The following is a 21,682-nucleotide window of genomic DNA, read 5'->3' as shown; positions in this document are numbered from 1 at the left end:
CCATAGCTACCCAGTTCTCAACCCGAGGCCCACACAGTGGATCAACACTGTTTGAAGTGAAAATATGAACATTATTTAATAACTGATCTTCTGTAATAAACCATTTGAAAATATTTTACAAGGAATCACACACACGGTATTTTACAAAGTTTCTCAACTTTTTTTTGTCGCTGTTGTTTCCCAACTTGTCTGTACAAAATAGAACAACCAACAAAACAAAAGAAAACAAAACAAGAAAAAGGGGCAACGGAAAGGAAATGGCCCCCAAGCCCCTCAGCCCGAGGTGAGAGGACAGCCAGGTCAGGCGGGCGAGGGAGGGTCGGACCCAGCTGGGGGATGGACAACTACCGACGGGGATTGTTTTGTCCGCTTCTGTTGTGGTTTTGAAACTTAAAATATATATTCTTTTTCTGATGCGTTTGTTTCTTTTTTGTTCATATTCTCCACTGAGCACCCGACTACACTACAGTTACACACACACGCTCCCACAGGACACAGCTGACATCCAGGCTGGGCACACATCACGGACACCCACCCTGTCACCAGCCTCGGGCATGGACCATACGCACACCACACCGAGAAAGCAACAAGCAACGTGACATTAATTAACGAAGCCATTAATTAATGCATCACCCTCCCCCCCTCCTCCCAGTCCATCTGAGGCTCCCGGCTACACCCCCCAGCCCTCGGCCCCCTGCTGGCCCCCAGGTTAGGATGCCTTTGGGAGAAATGACAGGAATGAATGGTGTGAGGTGGTGGGTCCTGGCCCGGCCTCTGTGTGTGCAGTGTTTACATATGTGCATGGTAGAGCTGTGTGTTCAGCAAGGGAGGGGCAACCTGGCCTCCTACGGGTGCGTGCGTGCGTGCGTGCGTGCGCGTGCACGTGCGCGTGCGTGTGCGTGTGTGTATGGAGAACAGAGGGGTTGGGCCTGAGTGTGTGAGAACCAGATTGGGGGTGGGATGGCCCAGTCAGGAGAGACCAAGTCACCCCTGCTAAGGTACAGAGCAATGTCTGGAGGGGTTCATTGGCTAAAGGGGTTCAGGCAGTGATGTGTGCTCCTACTAGGACGCTAGTGAGAAATGGTTACCATGAGCACCTGGCAGGACAAGGGGCACTTGGGGGGCACTGGTGGCTGGGGTGAAACAGGGGGGCCGCCCCCAGCATTTGGCACTGTTTGACATTCAACTTTAGAGATGGGAGGTCCAGCCGGGCTGCATCTCAGAGCAGGGGCAGAGGTCAGCAGAGACAGAATGAATGCACAGGCCAACCCTCTCCCTGACCTCTGGCCGCGTGTCTAAGGCTTTGTGGCCCCCCACCGCCATGGTGTGTGTGTGTCTGTCTGTGTGTGTGTGTTCCCTCTGGGGGACGTCTGGACGAGTCCGGTTTCTGCTCTCGGGGGTCCAGGTGTGTGTGGGGTGTGTCTAAACTGATGTCACTGTGAGACTGTCCTGACACCTGCAAGCCTGGCCCGTGGGTTTGTGTTTGTAGGCTTGGAAGGAGCAGGAGCCTATGGGGGGGGGGGGCTGCCCCAGAATCCACCTCTCACCACCACCGGCTCACCGTCTTCCATTTTTTTTTTTTTTCCCCAGAGAAGGTAAGTTTGGGCTTGGGTGGCGCCAAAGGGTCAGGTTGGAGGCACCCAGCAGAGGCAGGGCTGCCTACACGGAGGAAGGCTCCAGGCAGGCTGGTCGGCGAGGCCAGGTTTGGCACCAGTACTTCTGGCCTCCCTGTCCCAGCCCAAGGAGATGAGTCCCGGGTCTGCGGGCACTTGGACAGTTCGGGGTGAGATAAATCTTGAGTGCCAAACACCATGACACCCTACTTTGGGGCTCCCCTGCCCCAAGGCACAGGCTCTGGGGGGGGGAGAGGGGCCCAGGTCCTTCAGTGAGGGGGTGGCCCAGGCGCTAGGTTGGGAACTGTGGGGTGCGGGGGGGGGATGGGAGGGTGAGCGAGAGGGTCGGAGGCCAAGGCGGGGGGTGTGGTGTGTGTGTGTGTGAGGGTGGGGTGGGGGGGGGGTCGCTCAGAGGCGGCGAGAGGCAGCAAAGGAGTGGACTTGAGGCTGCGGCCGAGGCGGCAGGCCCAGGAGGAGCATCAGCTGCAGGGAAACCAGGACGCCCAGCGACGGCGGGAAGGAGGCTCCGCGGCCACAGTCTGAGGTATCTTCCTGCGGGGGAGGGAGACAAGGAAGCGGTCGGCCCCCCAGCCGTCGCGGGGGTCGCGCCGGACGTCAGCAGCGCCGCTCCTCCCGGACTCACCGTCGCGTTGTAGTCAAAACAGATGTGGGGGCCTCTTCGGTATCGCGGTCTTTGCACCAGCTCACACTGCTCCGGGCCGTCCGCTGGGCATGGGTGGGGAGTCAAGGAGGGGACGGGCAGCAGCGACGTGGAGGGGAGCCCAGGGCAGGAGGGGCGCGGGCAGCGGGGAGGGGCGCGGGCAGCGGGGAGGGGCGCGGGCAGCGGGGAGGGCGTGGGCAGGATACAGTGTGTCTCCTTCTGCAGCAGCCGGCCCGCTTCGCACTGGCTGCACAGCGGCTTCTCGGCCACCACGAACAGAAGGTTGGTGTTGGTCAGTCTCTGCGCGTGGAACAGCCTGGGGGAGGACGAGCAGGGGGCGGGGCCTTGGAGGCTCGCTCCACCCCCGGAGCCACTGCCCCGCCCCCGCCCCACCTACCAGACCACGCCCCTCCGGCACGCCCCGCCCCTCGCCCTGCAAGTACCTGCTGCAGTTTCCGCAGTCGATGATGGCGTTGTAGGACGCGTTCACCGAGCCGAAGTAGTACTGGGTCTGTTTCATGACGCAGCTGCTCTCGCGCGTCTCGGGGCTGCCCTCGGCTTCTGCCGGGTCTGCGGGGCCCAGACGCCTCAGCCCCGCCCACAGACCCTGACACGGTGTCGGCCTCAGCTCGGCTCCGCCCTAAGCCCTGCCCTCCCAGGGAAGCGGGCGGCAGTTCCCACCCGGGATGTGGATTTGAGGCCGAGCCTCCGCAGTCCTACCTACCTGCCTGGAACCAGCTGTGGTAGATGAGGCCGTAGAGGAGCTGCTGGAATAAGGACCTGTAGAGCACGGGGCACCGAGGACTGGCGGTCAGCAGAGGCCAGTGCCGTACTGGCCTCCTTTACCAACCTCTCCTCCGGGACTCACCAGGCGGCCGCAGAGGTCCACCAGGCTAAGTTAAGGAAGTCTGCGATGGTGGGCTGCAGTGGAGAGAGGAGCATGGACTTCTGCTGTTGCCTCTGGCTCTAGGTCAACCCCAGCTCTCTCTAATGTTAGAGGTGGGGGAGGGGGTCACTGTAGGTGGGCCTCCCAACATGCCCCTCCCCATCTCCAGGCATTTCTGGGAACTCACCACAAAGACACCCCGGGGTGCAGCCCCCAGGTTGCCAGGGGGCTGTGGCGCACAGGCGGCCTGATAGTCATAGGATTCTTTCCGGGTGTAGAAGGAGTTATTGTAGAGTGCCAGCATCAGGTTGGCGTCCACCTCACTGAAGAATCTGCCAACCTGGTGAGGCAGGGAAGGAGCCATGGTCACAGGGCTGGCAGCGCCAAGCCTCTAGAAGGCTCTGACCCATACCTTCCTTCCACTTTCTCCCTGACCCTCACCTGGTCCCACTGATGGTTCTGGTTTGACAGTACCAGGAATCCCCCGTCATCGATGAGGACACAGAGTAGGTCCTAGGAGGTGGGGGAGAAATATGGTGAGGGGCCCAAGCCCAGACTATTTCAGCCTCTGGCAGTCCAAACTGTTGAGAGTGAGGGCCCCACTACCAGGTCTGGCAAGACTGAAGTCAGGGTAGGGGTGTCAAGATCTGAAGGCGAGCTAGGAGTCACAGGGGGGACCAAGAAGTTTGGGGACGAGGGAGGTTGGGGTCCAGGGCAGAACCAGAGCACACGCACCTCATTGTTCACCTCGCAGTCCATCTCGCAGTGGCTGCTGGGGCCGCACTGCTGGGCAGAGAATGGGGACTGTAAGGCGCCAACCGGTTTTCCTCATTTCTGTACTCGTCATATGCTGGGCCCCCAGGCCATCTGCGGCACCCCCTGCCTTCCCATAGGTGCTGGAGCCACTCTGGGTGGCAGGCTTGTGAGGGGTCCTTGGGGACTCCAGAGAGGGCACTGCTGGGTTTATCCCCTTCCCCTGCCCCAATACCTTCTGAGGTTGGTCCTGATGGGTGCGGTTGCTGGCGAGCACCTTGAACTTTTCGGCCCAAGCCTCTAGGTCCAGTTTGACACCCACCACTGTGGGAGAGAGCAATGGGCTATCTGTGCTACCTGCCTCTTGGGCTTCCTGCCCACTGCCTCATGCCCACCTCAGGCTTAGCATTCACCTGCTGGCCTCAGTGTGCGACGACCCAGACTCAGCTCCACAGCTGTGCTGACGAGGACGCCCACGGTATCGTTCTCCAGCTCCAGTGGTCTTAACAGGGCTGGGAGGGATGGGGGGAACAGTCAGGAGTGAAGGCTGTCCATACTGGCCACCCCGAGCTGGGCATAGCCTTTCTCTACACCTGTCCCTGGTCTCAGGTGAGGCCTCCCCGCCTGCTCCTGGGCACCACGGACAGATACTCACAGTCCTGGTGTGGGGGCTTGAAGACATAACCATGGTTATCCAGGCTGCGGCGGTAGAAGCTGGCATTGAAGGGTTCGGGGTTCTCTGTCCAGTCTTCGGCTGCCCTGGAGCACCCAGGACAAGCAGAGGTCAGCGGGTGTACAACTGTATACCACAGGCAGCTTGTGGTGTGCAATGGCCTCAGTGGCGCAGAGGCTTCTGGGTGGTAAAGGAATGGCAAGGTTCCAGGCAGGGAAAGTTGCTGGTGAGTGGGGTTGGTCACTTACTTGTTGGGGAAGACACGTGTGATGCCACCGTCTGTGGCGGCAAACACGGCTAGCAGGCTGTACCTGAGGGCAACAGGGGGGTGCGGTCACAGGCCTGCCTTCTACTGTGCAAGGCCAGAGCCTCCGAGTCAACCCCAGCCTCCCGCCACACACAGCCACAGCCAGGGTGGTGGTGCATACGTGTTGAGATCTTGGTCCCGCCACACACGTTCCACTAACTGCTGTGTAATGCCCGTGTCCAAAATCAAGTTATGCAGAAGGAAGTTATTGCCTGGAACAGAAGGAAAAGTTGGAAGGACGTCTTACTGTACTTCCTTGTCATTGTTCCTCCCAGTCTCCGGGACTCTGGTGGAAACCTTCCCTATGCCCTGGTCCAGGCCCTGTCTGCTTGTCTCTAGGCTCCTCTGGGCACGGTCTCCTCCCTCCCGCCCTTCTCTATGCTCCGACCCAGATGCCCCGCCATGTACTCACACTGCTTGGAGTCCGGAGTCACTTTCTCCATGAGCTCAATGAAGTTTTTCAGGAATTCAGTGTTGTTGTCTGAGGCATTCAGGTCCTTACAATACTCTCTGGGGGTGGGGAGGGGCAAGAAGAGTGGGCTTGGGGGGCTGCCCAGGGCAGAGGGATCCAGGTTTCCTGACAGGTTGGCCTGGACATTGGCTGAGAAGTCCAGGCTGAGGGGCGGGCATGAGTGTTCGCACAGGCTGTGGTTGCCGTTGGCCTGTAGGCTGCCTGGACTTAGGTTAGCAGAGTGGACAGAGCCTGAGGGTCTGCTTCCACCCTGGTGGGCTCTCTTTCCTGGTCTTGGCCTGCAGAACCCTGCTATCTCTCCTGTACAGTTAGACCCAGATGGTGCATCCAAGAGGTCTCAGGAAATGCAAATATCGGTGGCTGACTCATCCAATTGTATGCTCTACAACGCCCCCATGGGCATGAGGTGGGGTTGAGTACCAGCACTGGCTAAGACCGTCTAAGACCTCATCCTGCCTCTTCCTGGCCTTGTGCCTTTGGGCAATGCGTTCTGGTTTCCTGGAGCTCACGGTTTTCGCTGCCACAGTGGGGAAGTCAGTGGGAATGTGTGGGTCCTTGGACTGGTGTGTTCTGATCGATACATTCTTCCCTCAGGGTGAGCAGGCCCTCACCAGGCTCAGGCCCTGGGTCCAGAAAACTTGGGTATGGTAGAACCTCGAGAAGGTTCTTGGAGAACAATATTTCTCTCTCAATCCCTTATTCGCTCCCCTGCCACCAGGGACCTCCCCAGTGGCCTATATGACAGCAACTCTGTGGGTAGTTAGAAAAATGTGCACTTCCCCAGGCCGTGCCAGGACCCATCGTTTAGTGTGGGCACTTGGGACTGGATTCTCAGTCGCCACTGATTGACCTCCGTGTCTTTGTGACATGCACCCTCTGTGTGGACGTACCCAGTGACAGCCACACAGCTGTGCATGAGGTATAGCACACATGTGACATGTGTGTTCACACAGTAGGGTACTTCATTCATTCATCTTATACACACTTCTTCAGTGCTCCTGAGCCAGTTAAAAAAAAAAATGACAGCAAGTCTCTTCCCTCAGCTTCTGCATTTATGTCTCTCAGACCATTCCCAGTCACTAGTGCATACAGCCCACCCCACATTTACCCCTGACCTCTTGCACATGTATACAGTGACTCACAAGTACAAACATCTACAGAGAGTCCAGAATTTGTGGGTGCATGCACACAACGTGCATACACACAGAGGTTTGGAGTGTCCAGAGCCCCATGTGGCGCCGGGCAGTGCTCTCATTCAAAACCCAGGTCCCAAGAGGGGGCTTCAGCACCAGGAGCCGCCGTGGCCTCCTCAGATGTAGTCCCAGGCAGATTGTGTCCACACTAGGATGCACGTGTGCACACTGAGTGTGAACTCCAGGGTTGGCTCTGGGCTTTGGTCCCTCACTCGCCAGGGAAACGGTCCTCAAAGCCTTTGCCCTCCTTCCCACTCCTCAGTGCCACCACACCTAGGATGGGCACCGCTGGCACGACCCACAGGGGCTCTGGCTGGCTCAGCCCTCAGACCCACACAAACACTGACACAGGACGACCATGGGGGTGGGGGGTCAGGTGGAGGTATGGGCAGGACGCCATAAACCAGAGCAGCAGCTGCCCAGCGAGGGTGTGCTGGGGGGGGGCAGACCAGCCCAAGGTAGAAAGGGCTCCTTCCTGGCTGCCTGGGAGGGCACAGAAGGTAGCAGAGACTTCAAAGCCCTCCTGCCCCAGGCCTGGTGGGAGATGGGCTGTGGGCTGCTGGCGACTGCTGCCTGGTGCGGCTACATGGCCTGGGTATGCACAGAGCTGCACATACTGGGCTATGTACGGGGTCAGGAGCAACACTGCACAGAACATAGACACACGGAGCTCCAGGCAGCGGTGCAGGAGGTGGGGCCAGGACGGTCGGGGGAGGGGAGGACGCCTTAGCAAGGCCACACGCAAGCTACCTGGGAGCAATGAAAACATGTCCTTCAGACTCAAAGCTGCTGGGGAGCAGGAACTCAAAATCTGCAACAGAAACGGGGGGTTATCCGGCGGGGGCTGGGGAGGCAGGAGGCCAGGGGGCTCAGAGCTGATGGGGCTGGAGGGGCAGGTAGGGGCAAGGCGGCGTGAGGGAGGGGGAAGACACCAGCAAAGAGGGAAACCCGCCACTTCCACGTTCAGGTTGGAGCCAGAGAGTAGGGAGGCGGGCGAGGAGGGTGGAGGGCCTGTGGAGACTACGGCATCGCAGGAGAAGGGCAGTTATAGCCAATATGTTGCCGGGCCTGGTCCTCTGTCGGCAGTGAGTCCCTTGGCGTGGCTGTATATGCTTCCATACTACTGTATAGCACATATACACGGACACACACACACACACATATATATACACACACTGCTATATATATGCATGGTCTGGGGGAGGCGCCAGCCTTGTTCTTATCACATCCATAATGGAAAAACCGCATGCTGAGCTTCCTTTGCCTCCAAAGAGACTTTGAGGAAGGGCATTGGCTTTTGGCTGCGGAGTTTGATCTCTTTGCCGCCGCCGCCGCTGTTTGCATTTTGGTAGGTCTTGCTTTTGTTCTGTGTCAGGCATCAACATGGCCAAACCGAAAGGGTTTCTCACGGGCACAGACAGTCCAACCAGAGACGGGTGTGAACAGCTGGTGGCGGTGGTGGGTGGGGGTGGCACTGCAGTGCATCGTGGAGGTCTGAGGGTGGGGTGTCCTGGAACCCGATGCTGGGTGAAGGGAAACCCACGGGGCAGGGACGGTTCCACCGTGTGTGGTGAGACGGGGGTGCTTTCCCAGCTGGGGGTACAGGGCACGTGGGGAAGGTCTGCTCTCCTCTCTTCCTAGGAGCAGCCAGGGGGGAAATGCTGGGAGTGCCTGGGTGGGTGGTCTAACAGTGTGCCTGTGCCTCAGGCTTACGAGCTGTGCGTGTGTATGTGTGTGTGTGTGTGTGTGTGTGTGTGTGTGTGTGCGTGTGTGTGGCATGGATGCAGGGGTGTGTGCACATGCCTGTCTTTATGTGGGCATGTACTCACAGACCTGAGGATATGGCTGTAGGGCTCCACTACGGCCTCTCTTTCTGCCCAGCTGGACTGGGTTACTCTGCTGTGTGCATATTTTATTTTTTTGAGACAGGGTCTCCTGCAGTCCAGGTTGGCCTAGAACTAACTCCCTTATGTAGCTGAGGATGATTTTGAACTTGTGATTCTCAGGCATACCCTTCAGAGTGTTGGGATATGGGCATGCACCATCACGTCTGGTGTATGTGGTGGTGGGGATTGAACCCAGACTTGGTAAATGCTGGGCAATAGGCACTGTTGCAACTAAACTCTATCCTCAGCCCTGTTACGTGCATTTGTGGGGGACTTGGCTGGTGCAATTCTGGCAGTCTACCTCCCTATGTTTTTTTTTTAAAGATGGTCTCTGTCGTCTTGACTAGCCCCCAATTCATGGCAATTCTCCTGCCTGAGCTCTTGAACGTGCCAGCACACTCAGCTTCCCCTATCCTCTCCTCACCCACATCCCAGACTCTCTTCTACCCCAGGGCTTTAGTCATCCCACAAGAGGGATTTTCACTGTACCCAAATACTCCCACGATGCACTGCAAAGTTCTAGATATAGGAAACTTGGGGTGCTTTGAGGGGCTGGGCAGTCACTGGTTGGACTGTTCCTTTCTGATAGGACTGTGAGGCAGGGTTTGGACACAAGCCAAAGGGGAGGGAGTAGGGGTGGGGACAGGAGGAGGAGGAGAAAGAAAAAGGAGGGAGGAGGACCAGGAGGGGGACTATTCTATGTTTGTCATGATACCAGGGCCTTGGAGTTCTAGGGTCAGTGTGTGGGGTGTGAGACATGGAAAATAAGACAACTCAAGCCAGTGGGACTGGGGTCTGCAACCCACCCTGACCAGTGGGGCTGGGGTCTGCAACCCACTCTGACTCAGTGGGGCTGGGGTCTGCAACCCACCCTGACCCAGACCAGCAAGGCCAGCTTATTGCCTTTGTTGGACTAGGCTAGACAAGTCCTCTAGGTTTCTTGGGGAGTCCTCTGCTTCCAGGTTGGGGGACAGCCCCCTGTGGTTCTTCATGCCCCACGGAGTCAAATGTTCCCCGGGAAGGCAGCTTTCTGGGTACCAATGGCAGACATCTTCATGTGCCATCCCCTCAGACTCCCATCGTCCCTTGACAAGGCCTGCTGGTTCACCATCTACTGTTCTGGGAACTGACTTGGGAACTTTTCTCTTTGTCACTAGCCTGGTTTCCTCTGGACTGTTTGGTGGGATCTTCTGGATCCCACCCCATGCCTGGCAAAGCCTACAGTTCCTGAGTCTGCCTTTATTTCCCCAGGGGAATAGCTTTCCCACACCAATGGACCCTTCCTAGGAACAGCACGCACCTAAGGCAGGGATAGCCCAAGGGTCCTCAGCAAGGCAGTGGGAGCAGCAGAGCACAGACATTACTGGGGTGGTTGGTTAGTTGTCCTCCTGTGGCCTGGTTGCCTGTGTGACCCCACTAAGGCCTCTGAGCCTTGCCACCTCTCCTCTAGGAGGGCTGTGAGCTCTGGGTCCACAGCAGAGCCCAGAGGCCTAAGTGCCACCAGAGGACGCCTTGCTGGGGGACTTCCTTCTCCCACAGCCTCACAGGAGCCCCCGGGGGCCGACCTATCAGCTGCACCTCAAGCCGCCAGCCCTGCTGGGTGGGTGGTGGTGGAGAAGCATCCAGCTCTGTCCTCACTGTTGAGTTGTCTTGGAGGGGCAGAGAAACTGAGGAGGCAGAGGGCTTCCCATGGGGTCCCACAAGAACTGGGGAAGAGGAGGAAGGTCTGGGCCCACGGGACACGCTGGAGAACTCTCTGCAGACAGCCCCGGACGTGGGCTACTGGCTCTAAGAGGGGTGTCGGGATCAGAGGAAAGGCAAGAACCGAGGAGCCAAGGGATGCTGGGAGGGAGCCCCAGAGGGCAGGGGTGTGGCTGGTCCTGGGCAGGAAGGGGGGCAAGCAAGGGCGTGAGGGCGGGTGGGGTGAGGAGAGGAGGGTGCACTGGTTCTGAATATACTTGCCCTTCAGTTTGCTGATTGGCACTGGGACAGTCCACCAAGAGAGAAAGCGAGGAAAACAAAACACAAACACAAAAACAAACGAAAAGGGGAGGGGGAGGGGGAGGGGCACAAACAATATTTTATTCAATGGCTGTTTGAATGAAAATATTGTGTCTCATCATCATACCGAAAGGAAACTTCTTGCAAAAAACGACATGAGAGAGAAAGAGAGAGCGAGCGAGCGAGCGAGCGAGAAACTCAAAGGAGATGAGCCCCAGTCGGCCAGGCAGGTGGGGGGGCGCCCGGTGGGGCCGGAGCCCCAGCCTCCCTCCCAGTGACCTCTGGCAGGCAGGGCCAGGCCTGAGATCCAGGCCTTTCCAGAGAGGCCCATGGTGAGCAGGCATGCATGGGAGCCACAGGCAGAGGAGTGGGGGAGCCGAGGAGGGAGAGGGGAGGAGAGAGAAAGGGAGAGAGAGATGGTGGGCAGGGGTGAAAGAGGGAGGGGAGGGCGGTAGGAGTGAGAGAGGGAAGAGGAAGAGAAGGGAGAGAGAGGGAAGAAGACGGACTTAGGGAGAGAGGGCAGGCAGCGGTTCTGGGTCGGGGAGAGGAAGGGATGGAGGAAAAGTGAGAGTTGGAGGGACCGAGCAGAAGAAGGAGGAACTGAGCAGAAGATGGAGGGACTGAGCAGAAGATGGAGGAGAGAGAGATGGAGGACGAGAAGATGAGAAGATGAGGGACGAGCAGAAGATGGAGGGACCGAGCAGAAGATGGAGGGAAAGTGAGAGAGAGATGGAGGGACGAGAGGATGAGGAAGAGAGAAGGAGGGACGAGCAGAAGAGAGGAAGAAGGAGGGACTGAGCAGAAGATGGAGGGAAAGTGAGAGAGAGATGGAGGGACTGAGCAGAAGATGGAGGGACTGAGCAGAAGGAGAGGTGAGAGGTTAGGAGGAAGAGAGGGGGAGGGGAGAGAACTGAGACAGGAGAATGTGACTGGAGGAGGAGAAGAGCAGGCAGAGGAGGAACAGAGGACAAGGGACCTTGGGACAGAAGTGGCGCAGGGGGAGGAGAGCAGAAGAGAGGGGGGGCAGGGTGCCTTCCAGGAATGTAGCCCCCAGGAGTGTTCAGGGCAGGCAGGCTAAGAAGGGAAGACACGGGATAGGAAAAACCAAAAACGTCCTCAACGGAAACCATGAGAGAATGGTCTAGAACCAAATCTGAGAAAAGGCAAGCATGCAGATTTCCACAGACTTTTGAAGGCTGGTTCCCCAGCCTGTGGGCACGCCTGAGGCTGGGCAGACTTGGCAGGAGGGGGCTGCCTTGCCGGCAAGCGCGGCTGGCTATGCTGCCTGGGGCCGGCCAGGGGTGCAGGGGCAGAGGCAGGGGTGCAGGGCGCAGGCAGGGGCCAGGCCACTTACACTTGACCTGCAGGATCTGGTCGCTGAGGTTGGCTTGGAGGTAGAAGGTGCTGTAGGGTGGGAGCACCAGCCCCAGGCTGGGGAGGAGGGGAGGGGAGAGCACAGGTCACCGAGGAGGAGAGACGGGCCACACTAACGCCTCCTCTCTAGGGCCTGGGAGCCAGAGAGGCCCAAGCCGTGGCTGCCACAACTCCCCTGCACAACTGCATGTCCTAGGAGGTGGCACCTTGGAGGTCTGAGCCCTCTCCTTCCCAAACCGTCCTGGAGGCCTCAAAACTACCAGCCCCAAAGGGATCCCCACCCCACCCCACCGCCCACCTCAGCACCCACCTGCCCCACAATCTCCTGACCAACAGGAAGCTTTTTGAGAGGCAGACATGAACCCCATGAGGGCCCGGAGGCAGTATGGGCTGGTTCTGGGGTGTGCCAACACTCCTGGCACCTCAGAATGGACCACGGAGCAGCTGTGTGGGGCATATGAAGACAGCCTACGTCTAAAGTGCTTGGCCTGCAGGGTGGAGACTGCCTCTGAGGCTGCCATGCTGACTGTGAGCAGTCCTGAGAGTGTGGAGATGATCCCTAGGGTGTGGTACCCAGGAGGCCCTAGGGTTGGGGGATGTCAGGGGCACTGTCCTGTCCTCAGTCCTGTTCTTCCAGGACCCGCTGTTTGCTCCACGGGGGGGGGGGGGAGGGGAGAGGTCCTGGGGGACCAAATGTCTCAGGGAGGGAGAAGCAGCTGGGTTCAGACTTTGGGGTCACTCGCTCTCCTCTCTGCCCAGCTCTGGCCTCACTTACCTATAGTTAGTGCTCCTTATAGGCACCCAGGTGTAGTTCCGAATCACCTCATCTATGTACCTCTGGGAGAGGAGGCTGCGTCAGGTTCTTGGGTGAGCAGGCTAGGGTGGGTGGGTGGGGATGGGTGCCCATCCTGATGCCCTTGTTCCCCATCCTCTGCCTTCATACCTCATCCAGGGACTTGACCAATGTTCTGATCTGCTTGTGGCCCTTGTTACCATCGATCATGCTGCGACGGATCTGCAAGGGCCAAAGGTGTGAACCCCCTGCTCCGGTGTCAGCCCCTCCCCCTCCTCCCTGCCTTCACCTCACCTCCTCCTTGTTCTCATCTTCCAGCTCTGCATCCAGGAAGTCCAGGGTCACAGGCTCCCGGAAGTTGGTAGTCTGCAGGAAGCCAAATAGGAAATCAGGAGTCCTCCTGTCGGAGGGTTTGCCTGCCACCCAAGACCACTCACCTGGCTTACCTGGGGCTTGAGATTGGATGGAGCAACACGTAGCCATTCAGGTCTATAGCGAACACATAGCCATTAGCGCCAAGCTGTGAGGTAGAGATTAGGGCTCAGAGGGCTGTGCAGGGATCTCTTAGACTGCGAGCTGCTCCCTACTCTGTTTCCCCATGCTGCTTGCCTTTGGACAAAGGTCCCCCTCCTGCCATATGGCCCTAAGCCTGCCTCTGAAGCCGGGCTGGGTGCCCCTCATACACCAGCCCCCACCAAGACGGACTAGCCCTGTAGGCAGGCACGCTTCATTTCCCACGGAGGTACCAGCCAGCCCTGCCTGCACCTGCACCAGGCCCACGGAGCTGCTGCTTTTGAACCACTGTGGCCCTCTTGTACCCGCTGCTTCCTCAAATTAGGCTTTCCTGTCCCCATTTCAGTGTGTGTCGTACAGGAGGGAAGGCCTCTCGGGACTCCTGCAGGCCCGGTGGAAGCCCAGCAGGAAGGAGCGGGGCCCGGGGCCCAGCCTTTGCCTCTGATTGTTTTCTTACTGTATGTGGCATCTCTCAGGCCAAGCAAGGGCTCCACACGGTTCAGGCTTAAGCTGTCTCACATTTCCCTCTTCCCCTTGCCTTTCGAGCTGGGACCCAAGTTCTCCAGCCAAGCCTCCATCCTCGCCCTCCTCCTGCTTCTGCCTTTTGCTTTCAGGCTTTTGTTTGGAAGAGTTCCCTCTGCTTCCCTCCCCAGTTCTGGACCCAGCACACTTCTGGTGGGCAGGGCTAAATCTGGCTTGCCCACCTGTCAAAATAATTTGGATGTGAACTTCAAATGGGTTGTGTGTGTGTGTGTGTGTGTGTGTGTGTGTGTGTGTGTGTGTGTGTGTGTGTTTTGGTTTTCGAGACAGGGTTTCTCTATGTAACAACAGTCTTGGACATCCTGGAACCCACTATGTAGACTAAGCTGGCCTTGAACTCACAGAGATCTGCCTGCCTCTGCTTCTCAAGTGTTGGGATTAAAAGTGTGCGCCATCACCACCTGGCTGGGTTTTATGTTTTTAAATTAAAGGAAAAAAAAAATCAAAAGAAGGGGCTGGAGAGATGGCTCAGCAGTTAAGAGCACTGACTGCTCTTCCAGAGGACCTAAGTTTGATACCCAGCACCCACATGGCAGCTCACAACTGTCTGTAACTCCAGGGGAGCCAATGTTCTCTTCTGGACTCCACAGGTACCAGGCACATACGTGGTTCACAGACATACACGCAGGCAAAATATCCATACACACTGAATTTGTTAAAAGTCAAAATAATTATTCTCTTTTATGATATGAAAATAATATGAAATTCCAATACCAGTGTCTACAAATAAAACTTAATGGGCCACTAGGCATGGTAGCACACGCCTTTAATCCTAGCACTTGGAAGGCAAAGGTAGGCAGATCTCTGTGAGGTTGAGGCCAGCCTGGTCTACATAGTGAGCTCCAGGATAGTCAGGATCATATAGAGAGACCCTGTCTCAAAAAGCCAAGCAACAAAAATGAAGTGAAACCCTGTGGGCCACAGCTATGCCCCTGTGTTTACCCCTTGTCTGCAGCTGCTTTCACAATACAATTTTTTTTTTAAGATTTATTTATTTATTATGTATACAGTGTTCTGTTTGTATGCGTGTCTGCACGTGAGCCTTTATGCCAGAAGAGGGCATCAGATCCCACTATAGATGGTTGTGAGCCACCATGTGGTTGCTGGGAATTGAACTCAGGACCTCTGGAAGAGCAGTCAGTGCTCTTAACCTCTGAGCCATCTCAGCCCCACAATACAATATTAACATGGGAATTGGATGTTTAGGTCAGCAAGACCTGCCTGAAACAGTCACAGCCTAGTCCTTCACATGCAGCTTGCTGGCCCCAGCTTTGGATCAACCCCCTTGGGAAGTCTTTCTTGATTCTCTGAATTCAGAGGCCCCTGTGAAGGCCCTTCAACCCCTGTATCTCCTCTGCTGAGCCTGGCTTGGATCACTGTGGGAAGCAGAGCAGGCTAGTGGGGTAGGTGGACACGTACCGTGTAGTTGGGAGTCAGCCTTTTGATGTCATTCAGGGCCACATCGATGCCCATCACACCCAGGATTAGCTGGTTCTGGGCACAAAGGAATGGGACAGTACACTGTAATGAGCCAAGTCAATGGGGGAGCCCCCGGCCCAGGCCTCATGCTGAAGGCTTCAAGGTGCTGACACAGATAGTCGGTCTGCCCAGTTTGTAGGGTGTCCTATCCCTCCTCCATCCCCAGACCCATGCCAGTCCCTCCCCCAGATAACCCGTGGGGCACCTCACCTTCTTTTCCCCAGGGCCATCCTGTGTCAGGTTGAAAACAGGGAGAGTCCCTGTTACCACCAACCCCAGCCCCTGAAGGGAGAGGAGGAGGATGGGGTCTCCTGTGGCCATTTCTGTCCCCACTCTGAGTGTTCAGAGAAGGGGCTCAGCCATAGGCCACCCATCATTTTCCTTTACTTGGTCAACAGCAATAAGGGGGCCCTCAAGGGTCTTGCCCCTGTGGGCATGTCCCCGAGGGAGGACCTCTAGTCCCCGCTTTGCCCACAGGCCTTACCAGCGCATCTTCATACACGTTTGTCCACTGCACCTGCTTGGCTTCCTTGCCTGCCAGGACCATGGGCCTGCCCAGCACATCTAGGTACTCCTGGGTAAGAGGAGAGGTACTAAATGTCCTTCCCCACGCACTTTCTTTCCTCTGCTGTCATGTGCCACAGCAGCCACCAGGGGTCGCTTTCGACCCACGGCAGTGGAAGGCTCTCAGCAGCAAAGGAGGGAGAGGCAAAAGACTGGGGGGGCGGCCTCCCCCCAGCCTCACCTGTGTGTTGATGCGGATGGCTCCAATGGACGGGATCTCGAAATAGTAACCTGTAAAGGGAGGCGAGGTGGGCCTGTCTGGTACCGCAAGACCCACAGCGCAGGGGTACTGCCCCCCGAGGGTGTATCTGCAGCTCTCTGCGTATTGTCCCTCCCCCCAAACTCCTCTGAGCTCTCTGCCACTGCCCAGGCACTGTGACCAAGGCGAAGAGGAGGATAGATTGTAGAGGTCTAAGGAAGCAGCAGAGTGGGGTGGAGGAAGGAGTCTCATCCTAGGACATCAGTAACATTCAGAGTTTACCCCCGATGCACAGGGAGATGGACTGGTCAGCAAACAGATGTAGGAGCAGGGAAGGTGGACAGATGGACAGTGGATATATAGCCAGATGGGCAGAAACATGCTTTGTCAGATAGACAAGTAAGACAGCCCACCAAACAGACAAAGCAATGGACAGCCATCTGTATGGAAGGACAGACAGACAGTGAGTGAACACACAGCTGGACAGAGGGATGGACGGCTGGCAGCAGGACATAGCAGGCAGATGCCCTGGTAATGAAATCCAGTGAGGTACCTTTGTTAGTGCAGGCCATCCACTGCAGGGGTGTGACGTCATAGTTATGCTGCCCTACAGAGAATGTGAACACACGCACCTGCCGGAGCAAAGAGGTTATTGCTGTGGCCACTTGAGGACAGCCCTCTGCTGTCCTGGGCCCAGTTCAGGGCAGCCACCCACCAGGGTTGAGCCTCACCGTCCGGTTGGGCCAATTATACTTCTCAAAGACATCCTGTACACGATCTTCGCCCCCATCCGTGAACATCATGATCATCTTATTGCAGTTAGCCCGAGTGATGTTGGACTAGTCAAGGGTGAACAGAGAGTCAGGCAGTCCTTGGTCTCTCACAGGTGCAGGGTAGGGCAGGTAAGCTTGGCCCTCTGGCCCTCCTCCCTCACAGTAGGCGGGCTATCTGTCTAAGCTGCCTGTTTAGTGTTAACAAGGCCATCCATCTTTATCTCCCCAAGTCACTAATCCTGGTCCCTTGCCCACCCCTGGCCACCCATTTGCCCTCCCCTCCCCCGTGGGGCTCACATTCTGTAGCTGGTCAAAGGCATACTCAAAGCCGGCCTTGTAGCCTGTGGTGCCCTTGGCCACCATGCCCTGCACGGCTTCCTTGAACACCTTCTTGTTACGCACGTTGGCCTGCACCAGGTGTGTGAAGCAAGACACAGGCTGTGCCTTCTCGTTGAACTGTGGGGATAGCGGGGTGGTGAGTGGCTGCGGGCTGGCCACAGTGGACAGACAGCTGTCGTGCAAGGCTGATGGTTGTCATGGGAGCAGGCTGGATGGGGGTGAGGAGTTCCCAGCCTGCCTGCCGCTTGGCACTCACTGAGGCCACGTTCACATAGTCATCATCAGAGAGTGTGTCCAGCATCTCACAGACGGACGTCTTCATCAGCTTCAGAGTCAGGCCACTCACGCTGCCACTCCTGGAAACCAGGCGGGGGCTCTGTACGTGGGGGCTCTCAGGTTTCTCCCGCCCTTCCCTCGTGATGTTCCCAGGCAGCAGAAGCCAACCCTGGCCCCATCCCAGTTCCAGCCTGCAGTGCTCACTCACACATCCACAATGATGACCATGTCCTTGGGCGACGAGGCCCCCTGTATATACCTGCGGATGAGAAGACTCGGTTAGGGACAGCACCCCGGGATCTGTGGTTCTTCCTCCTTCTACCTACTTACTGATTCATGTATTTCTATTGACCGTGCATTACATGGGTCAGAATGGGTCTGGGCACTGGGGAGACCATGCTCCATAAAAAAAGACAGTCCTTCCTCATGACATGAGTGATTTGGTCCCTTATTAAGTAAACAAGAGGTGGGGGGGGCACGTAATCCCCAGAGGGGCAGAATGCTTCAGTGGCTTGTGTCCTCTGCCCCAGGTAGAGGCTCCACAGAGTCTGGTTGTGTATGAAGGGGGAATGAGGGGTGGTCATGGTGTAGGGGAGGAGGGTAGAGCAGAGGGCAGGGTGTCTAGAGATCAAAGGAGTAGGGTGGGGTTGGCTGACCTGGCAGAGGCTGTATCTACCCTCGGGAACATCTCCACTGGTCTGATCTCAGTCCTGAGTGGGTGGGGAGGACTGGGCAGTGGACGGTATGTGTGGGGGCAGAGGCAGCTGGGCGGCCTGCCTGGGTGATGGGATCCATTTTCCAGTGGCAGCGATGTGTGAAATGAAAATTGGATAGAGCTGGCTGCGCCCTGCTCGGAGGTCTGGATATTGAGAGGGAGGGGAGCAGGCAAGAGATGGGGAGCTGAGGGGGTATCCCTCTTCAGCCCCCCTTGCTCACTCACCAGGGTCGTCTTCGGACGTCGTACAAGTCGATCTTCTTGGGGGCTCGCCATGGTGTGGCTGTGGAAAGAGAGGGTGAAGGAGCCTGATGGAGGAGCCTGACTGGAGCAGATGGGTATTATGAGAATGACTTGGCTTACTCCGTGCACCCAGGATGGGTGGGCTTAGAGATGGAGCGAGCTGGATGCTGGCTGGGCCAAGGAGAGAGGCTGGCGCCTACCTGGATAATAGCGGGTGACTCCCGTGGCACTGCCGAAGACCTGCCACAACAGTGTAGGGTCTTGCCTCCGGTTCTCGATGAAGACATTCTCCAGGGCCTCTGTCCAGTTGAGCTCATTGAGGATGACAGTGGCTGGGGGGACAGGGCAGAAGGCTGGGGTGGGGAGCCCTAGGTTGTCCCCTGCTAGACCCACCTCCATGACACTGATGCCCAAGCCTCCCACCTCAGTGGCCTCCTCTACTTTCTGCCTGCCCAGACTCTTATTTTTCAGGATCTCACTTGGGGCCATACAGCTCCCCAAGGAAGATTTTTCTTGCCCTTCCTCCTCCTCCAAATCATCAAAGGAACCTCTCAGCCTACCCCTCAACCAGGCCTCAATGAGCAAGCAGGGCTGATGTGGCTTGTGGCCCGTGGAGAAAGGCCGCCTGGGTGGCAGGGAGCTGTGAGCTGGGCCCCCATCCAGCACGCTGCCTGGAGCCTGAGGCCGGTCCCCAGGGAGCTCACCCACTCAGCATGCACTCCAGGCTGCAGCCACAAGAAAGCAATTAAGGGCCTGCTGATGGGGTTGGAATTATTCAGCTATTAAGGTACCTGATAAGCTGGAAGCCACTCAGCTCCATGATTAATCAACTGGGGCCAGGAGCAGGCAGGGGCAGAGGCGGGGGCTGTGGAGGGGCAGAGGTGGGGCCAGGATCCTATTCCAGCACAGGCACGTGCACTTGCACACACATGCACACGAACATACAGCCTCGGCAGGCGTTCCTGCCTCGAATCTCTGCTTCCAGCCAAATGTAGGAACCCTACCCCCTAACCCCCAAACCAACCTACCCAAGCAACACAGTCGCTGCCGTGGGTAAGGGCACACAGGAACGCTTGTGTGCTACCACCGGTTACCCATACCTTCCATTCCCTAACCCCTGTGAGTGACCCCTCCCCCCTGCCAGACCCACCCCTCTACACCCTCACAGAGTTAAGACTGCTCTCTACCCTGTTGAACAACCTGGGTGACATTCCTGTCCCATAACTCAGGGTGTCCTTACGTCTACCTGATGGGTGTGTGTGCGGGTGGGGGGCACATGTTTTTATGTATACCCTGTACCAGTCCTTGAACAGAAAACAAAAACAAAAAACCCAGGAATGAGACACCTGCTTCAGCCAGGCCTCTGACTTCAGTATTTCTTCCTAGTTTCTTTCTGTCTTCCCGGGGAGAGCCCTGCCACTATCCATGATCCCCAGCAGAGATCTCAAGTGACAGCCAGAGAAGGCTCTCTCAAGGCTTTGATTCCCTCAGAACAGATGAGCTGTGCGTGGCAGCCTCCAAAGGCTCTGCCCGTGGCCCTGCCAGGGGCCTGACCCCCTCACCCACCCCTCTGGCCTCCCTTTGTGTGCGCGGGCTCTGCCGTGTGCCCCTGCCATCTAACGCCTTCTCCTTGGCTTTTACCCTCTTTGTCTCTGTGGTTCCCCTTAACTGACCACACTACGAACACAAAACCTATTTCTATCATTGGCTCTGCCTATTGAACACCGTGTTATGGTCCTGTTTCTGATTTAGAAGCCTGGTGAGTTGAACACTTTCTGTTTTTCTTTTTAAGGAAAAAAAATGAAGTGAGGCCTCAAATGTTTCACACAATGCCATTTGTCTTGAGAGTCTGCCAGGGATGCCTGTCTATCACCGGGCTCAGTCTTTCGGTCTGAGAAACTTGGAAGACCCTCAGGCTGCCAGCGGAGGGGTGACCCCTGCTCCAGGTGGGCTGTCCCTACAGGCATCTGTGACCACATAGACGTATCGGCAGGACACACCGATGCAAATACCCGCACACACACACACACACCCCTATACCACACCCATGTGCACACACTGTCAGATCACACTGGGTTGGGAAATGGGGACCATGCCCCCTCAGGCAGGCGATTACAGATTTAATTAAAAGTGACACAGTAAATAAAAAACATATAAAATGTAATTTGTGTGGGTAGCGAGGGGTGACTGGGGAGGGTGGTGTGGCTCCTGTTTTAATTAGCGTGCCTGCCTGCTTGTGATAGTGCCCCTCGACCGGCTCAAGCAGGTGGTCTCCGTGCATCCTGCTGGTGGGGGAGCATTTCCCCCCCGCCCAACCTGAGGTCACCCAGAAGACCTGGCTGACGTTGCGGGTGGCGGGGGCTTCCTGGGACACCCTGCTTTCTGAACCTATACAGCAGCTCCGCCACCTCCGCCCTCAGCTCCCCAGCCTCCCAGCATGGTGGATTCTGAGCCTGTCCTATGGGCAGGTGCTCAAATAGTTGAGTCAGAACCAGGGCCTTCAGTCTACCGCTGCAGGGAATTCCCGAGGATTTGGAGCAGTGTAGAGAGAAGACGCCAAGAGCCGAACACCAGATGAAGAGCTTCGGCAACAGACGGAAGCTATAGTGACCTCGCCGCCCCACTGTGCAGAGCTGCCCTGTCCCTGCGGCTTGGAATCTCAACTGCATTTTCCTGGTCCCGCTTCACCACACCCTCTGGCTGCTCCAGGCTAGAAACCGATTTCCCACTCTTCAGCTCTGTATCACAGAGCAGAGGGGGTTAATCGGGTCTGGGTCTGTTGTTTATGGCGGGTGGCTTGCTGTCCCTAATCTCTGTGCCCATCTTATGCTAGGGTCTCCCAGACCCTCCTAAGAGAGCCAGAGAAGGGCAAGGACAGCCAGGAACTGCTTTGAGGGAACTGAGCCTGGCGGTGAGAAGCAAGATACATGCGCATGGATGTGTGGGACTGGTGTACACAGAGGCTTGAGACCACACCGGCAAAGCTAAGAGGCTGTGTTTCCAGCCAGCCAGAGAAATGAACACGTATGACCTTGAGTGCAGGGGGCTGGCCGGAGACAGGTGGCACTAGCCTTCCGTCTCAGGGAGCTGGGAATGCTTAGGAAGTGGGCTTGCCCCCGTGTAGGGGGACGGGCTGTTCCCACCCTCTCGCACTCACAGCCTTTGTAGATGTCCGTGGGAATCTGCACAGCCGTGTAGGAGTAGTTGACTTTGTTCTTGAAGTTTGGGTCCTCCATGAAGTCCAGCCTTAACGTGCTGGTCTTGGATCCCCTCTCCACGTCTTCACCCTCAGGGTCATCCTGCAGAGAGCACCCCCCACCCGTGTCAGGGCTGGGAAATGGGGAGCAGGCTGGTTAGGTTTGCAGGTGAGGACGGGAAGGGCCCAAGCCCAGGAGAAAGGGTCATCTTAAGGACAGGGGTTGTTGCAGA

General features: G+C 57.1%; 1 protein-coding gene across 1 annotated transcript in view; it reads right to left on the bottom strand.

Annotated features, from left to right (window-relative positions):
- Nucleotides 1–50: 50 nt before the first annotated feature.
- Cacna2d2 (calcium voltage-gated channel auxiliary subunit alpha2delta 2) overlaps nucleotides 51–21,682 on the bottom strand; it is a 133,091-nt gene continuing 111,459 nt past the window's right edge. Inside the window, 35 exon segments of the mRNA XM_028895281.2 lie at nucleotides 51–2,165; nucleotides 2,257–2,339; nucleotides 2,481–2,590; nucleotides 2,718–2,844; nucleotides 2,999–3,054; nucleotides 3,143–3,195; nucleotides 3,348–3,500; nucleotides 3,602–3,673; nucleotides 3,896–3,943; nucleotides 4,149–4,237; nucleotides 4,327–4,425; nucleotides 4,569–4,672; nucleotides 4,835–4,897; nucleotides 5,015–5,105; nucleotides 5,306–5,403; nucleotides 7,309–7,369; nucleotides 10,407–10,427; nucleotides 11,800–11,876; nucleotides 12,595–12,656; nucleotides 12,763–12,834; nucleotides 12,907–12,978; nucleotides 13,059–13,072; nucleotides 13,075–13,132; nucleotides 15,085–15,159; nucleotides 15,355–15,426; nucleotides 15,629–15,718; nucleotides 15,890–15,939; nucleotides 16,461–16,539; nucleotides 16,639–16,746; nucleotides 16,978–17,136; nucleotides 17,276–17,375; nucleotides 17,504–17,554; nucleotides 18,236–18,293; nucleotides 18,454–18,585; nucleotides 21,411–21,552. Coding sequence (XP_028751114.1) covers nucleotides 2,022–2,165; nucleotides 2,257–2,339; nucleotides 2,481–2,590; nucleotides 2,718–2,844; nucleotides 2,999–3,054; nucleotides 3,143–3,195; nucleotides 3,348–3,500; nucleotides 3,602–3,673; nucleotides 3,896–3,943; nucleotides 4,149–4,237; nucleotides 4,327–4,425; nucleotides 4,569–4,672; nucleotides 4,835–4,897; nucleotides 5,015–5,105; nucleotides 5,306–5,403; nucleotides 7,309–7,369; nucleotides 10,407–10,427; nucleotides 11,800–11,876; nucleotides 12,595–12,656; nucleotides 12,763–12,834; nucleotides 12,907–12,978; nucleotides 13,059–13,072; nucleotides 13,075–13,132; nucleotides 15,085–15,159; nucleotides 15,355–15,426; nucleotides 15,629–15,718; nucleotides 15,890–15,939; nucleotides 16,461–16,539; nucleotides 16,639–16,746; nucleotides 16,978–17,136; nucleotides 17,276–17,375; nucleotides 17,504–17,554; nucleotides 18,236–18,293; nucleotides 18,454–18,585; nucleotides 21,411–21,552 — 2,943 coding nt within the window. The 3' untranslated portion in view covers nucleotides 51–2,021.

Source organism: Peromyscus leucopus, chromosome 7 (genome assembly GCF_004664715.2).
Source record: "Peromyscus leucopus breed LL Stock chromosome 7, UCI_PerLeu_2.1, whole genome shotgun sequence".
Taxonomy (NCBI): Eukaryota; Metazoa; Chordata; class Mammalia; order Rodentia; family Cricetidae; genus Peromyscus; species Peromyscus leucopus.
This window is presented reverse-complemented; position numbering and strand designations above follow the sequence as displayed.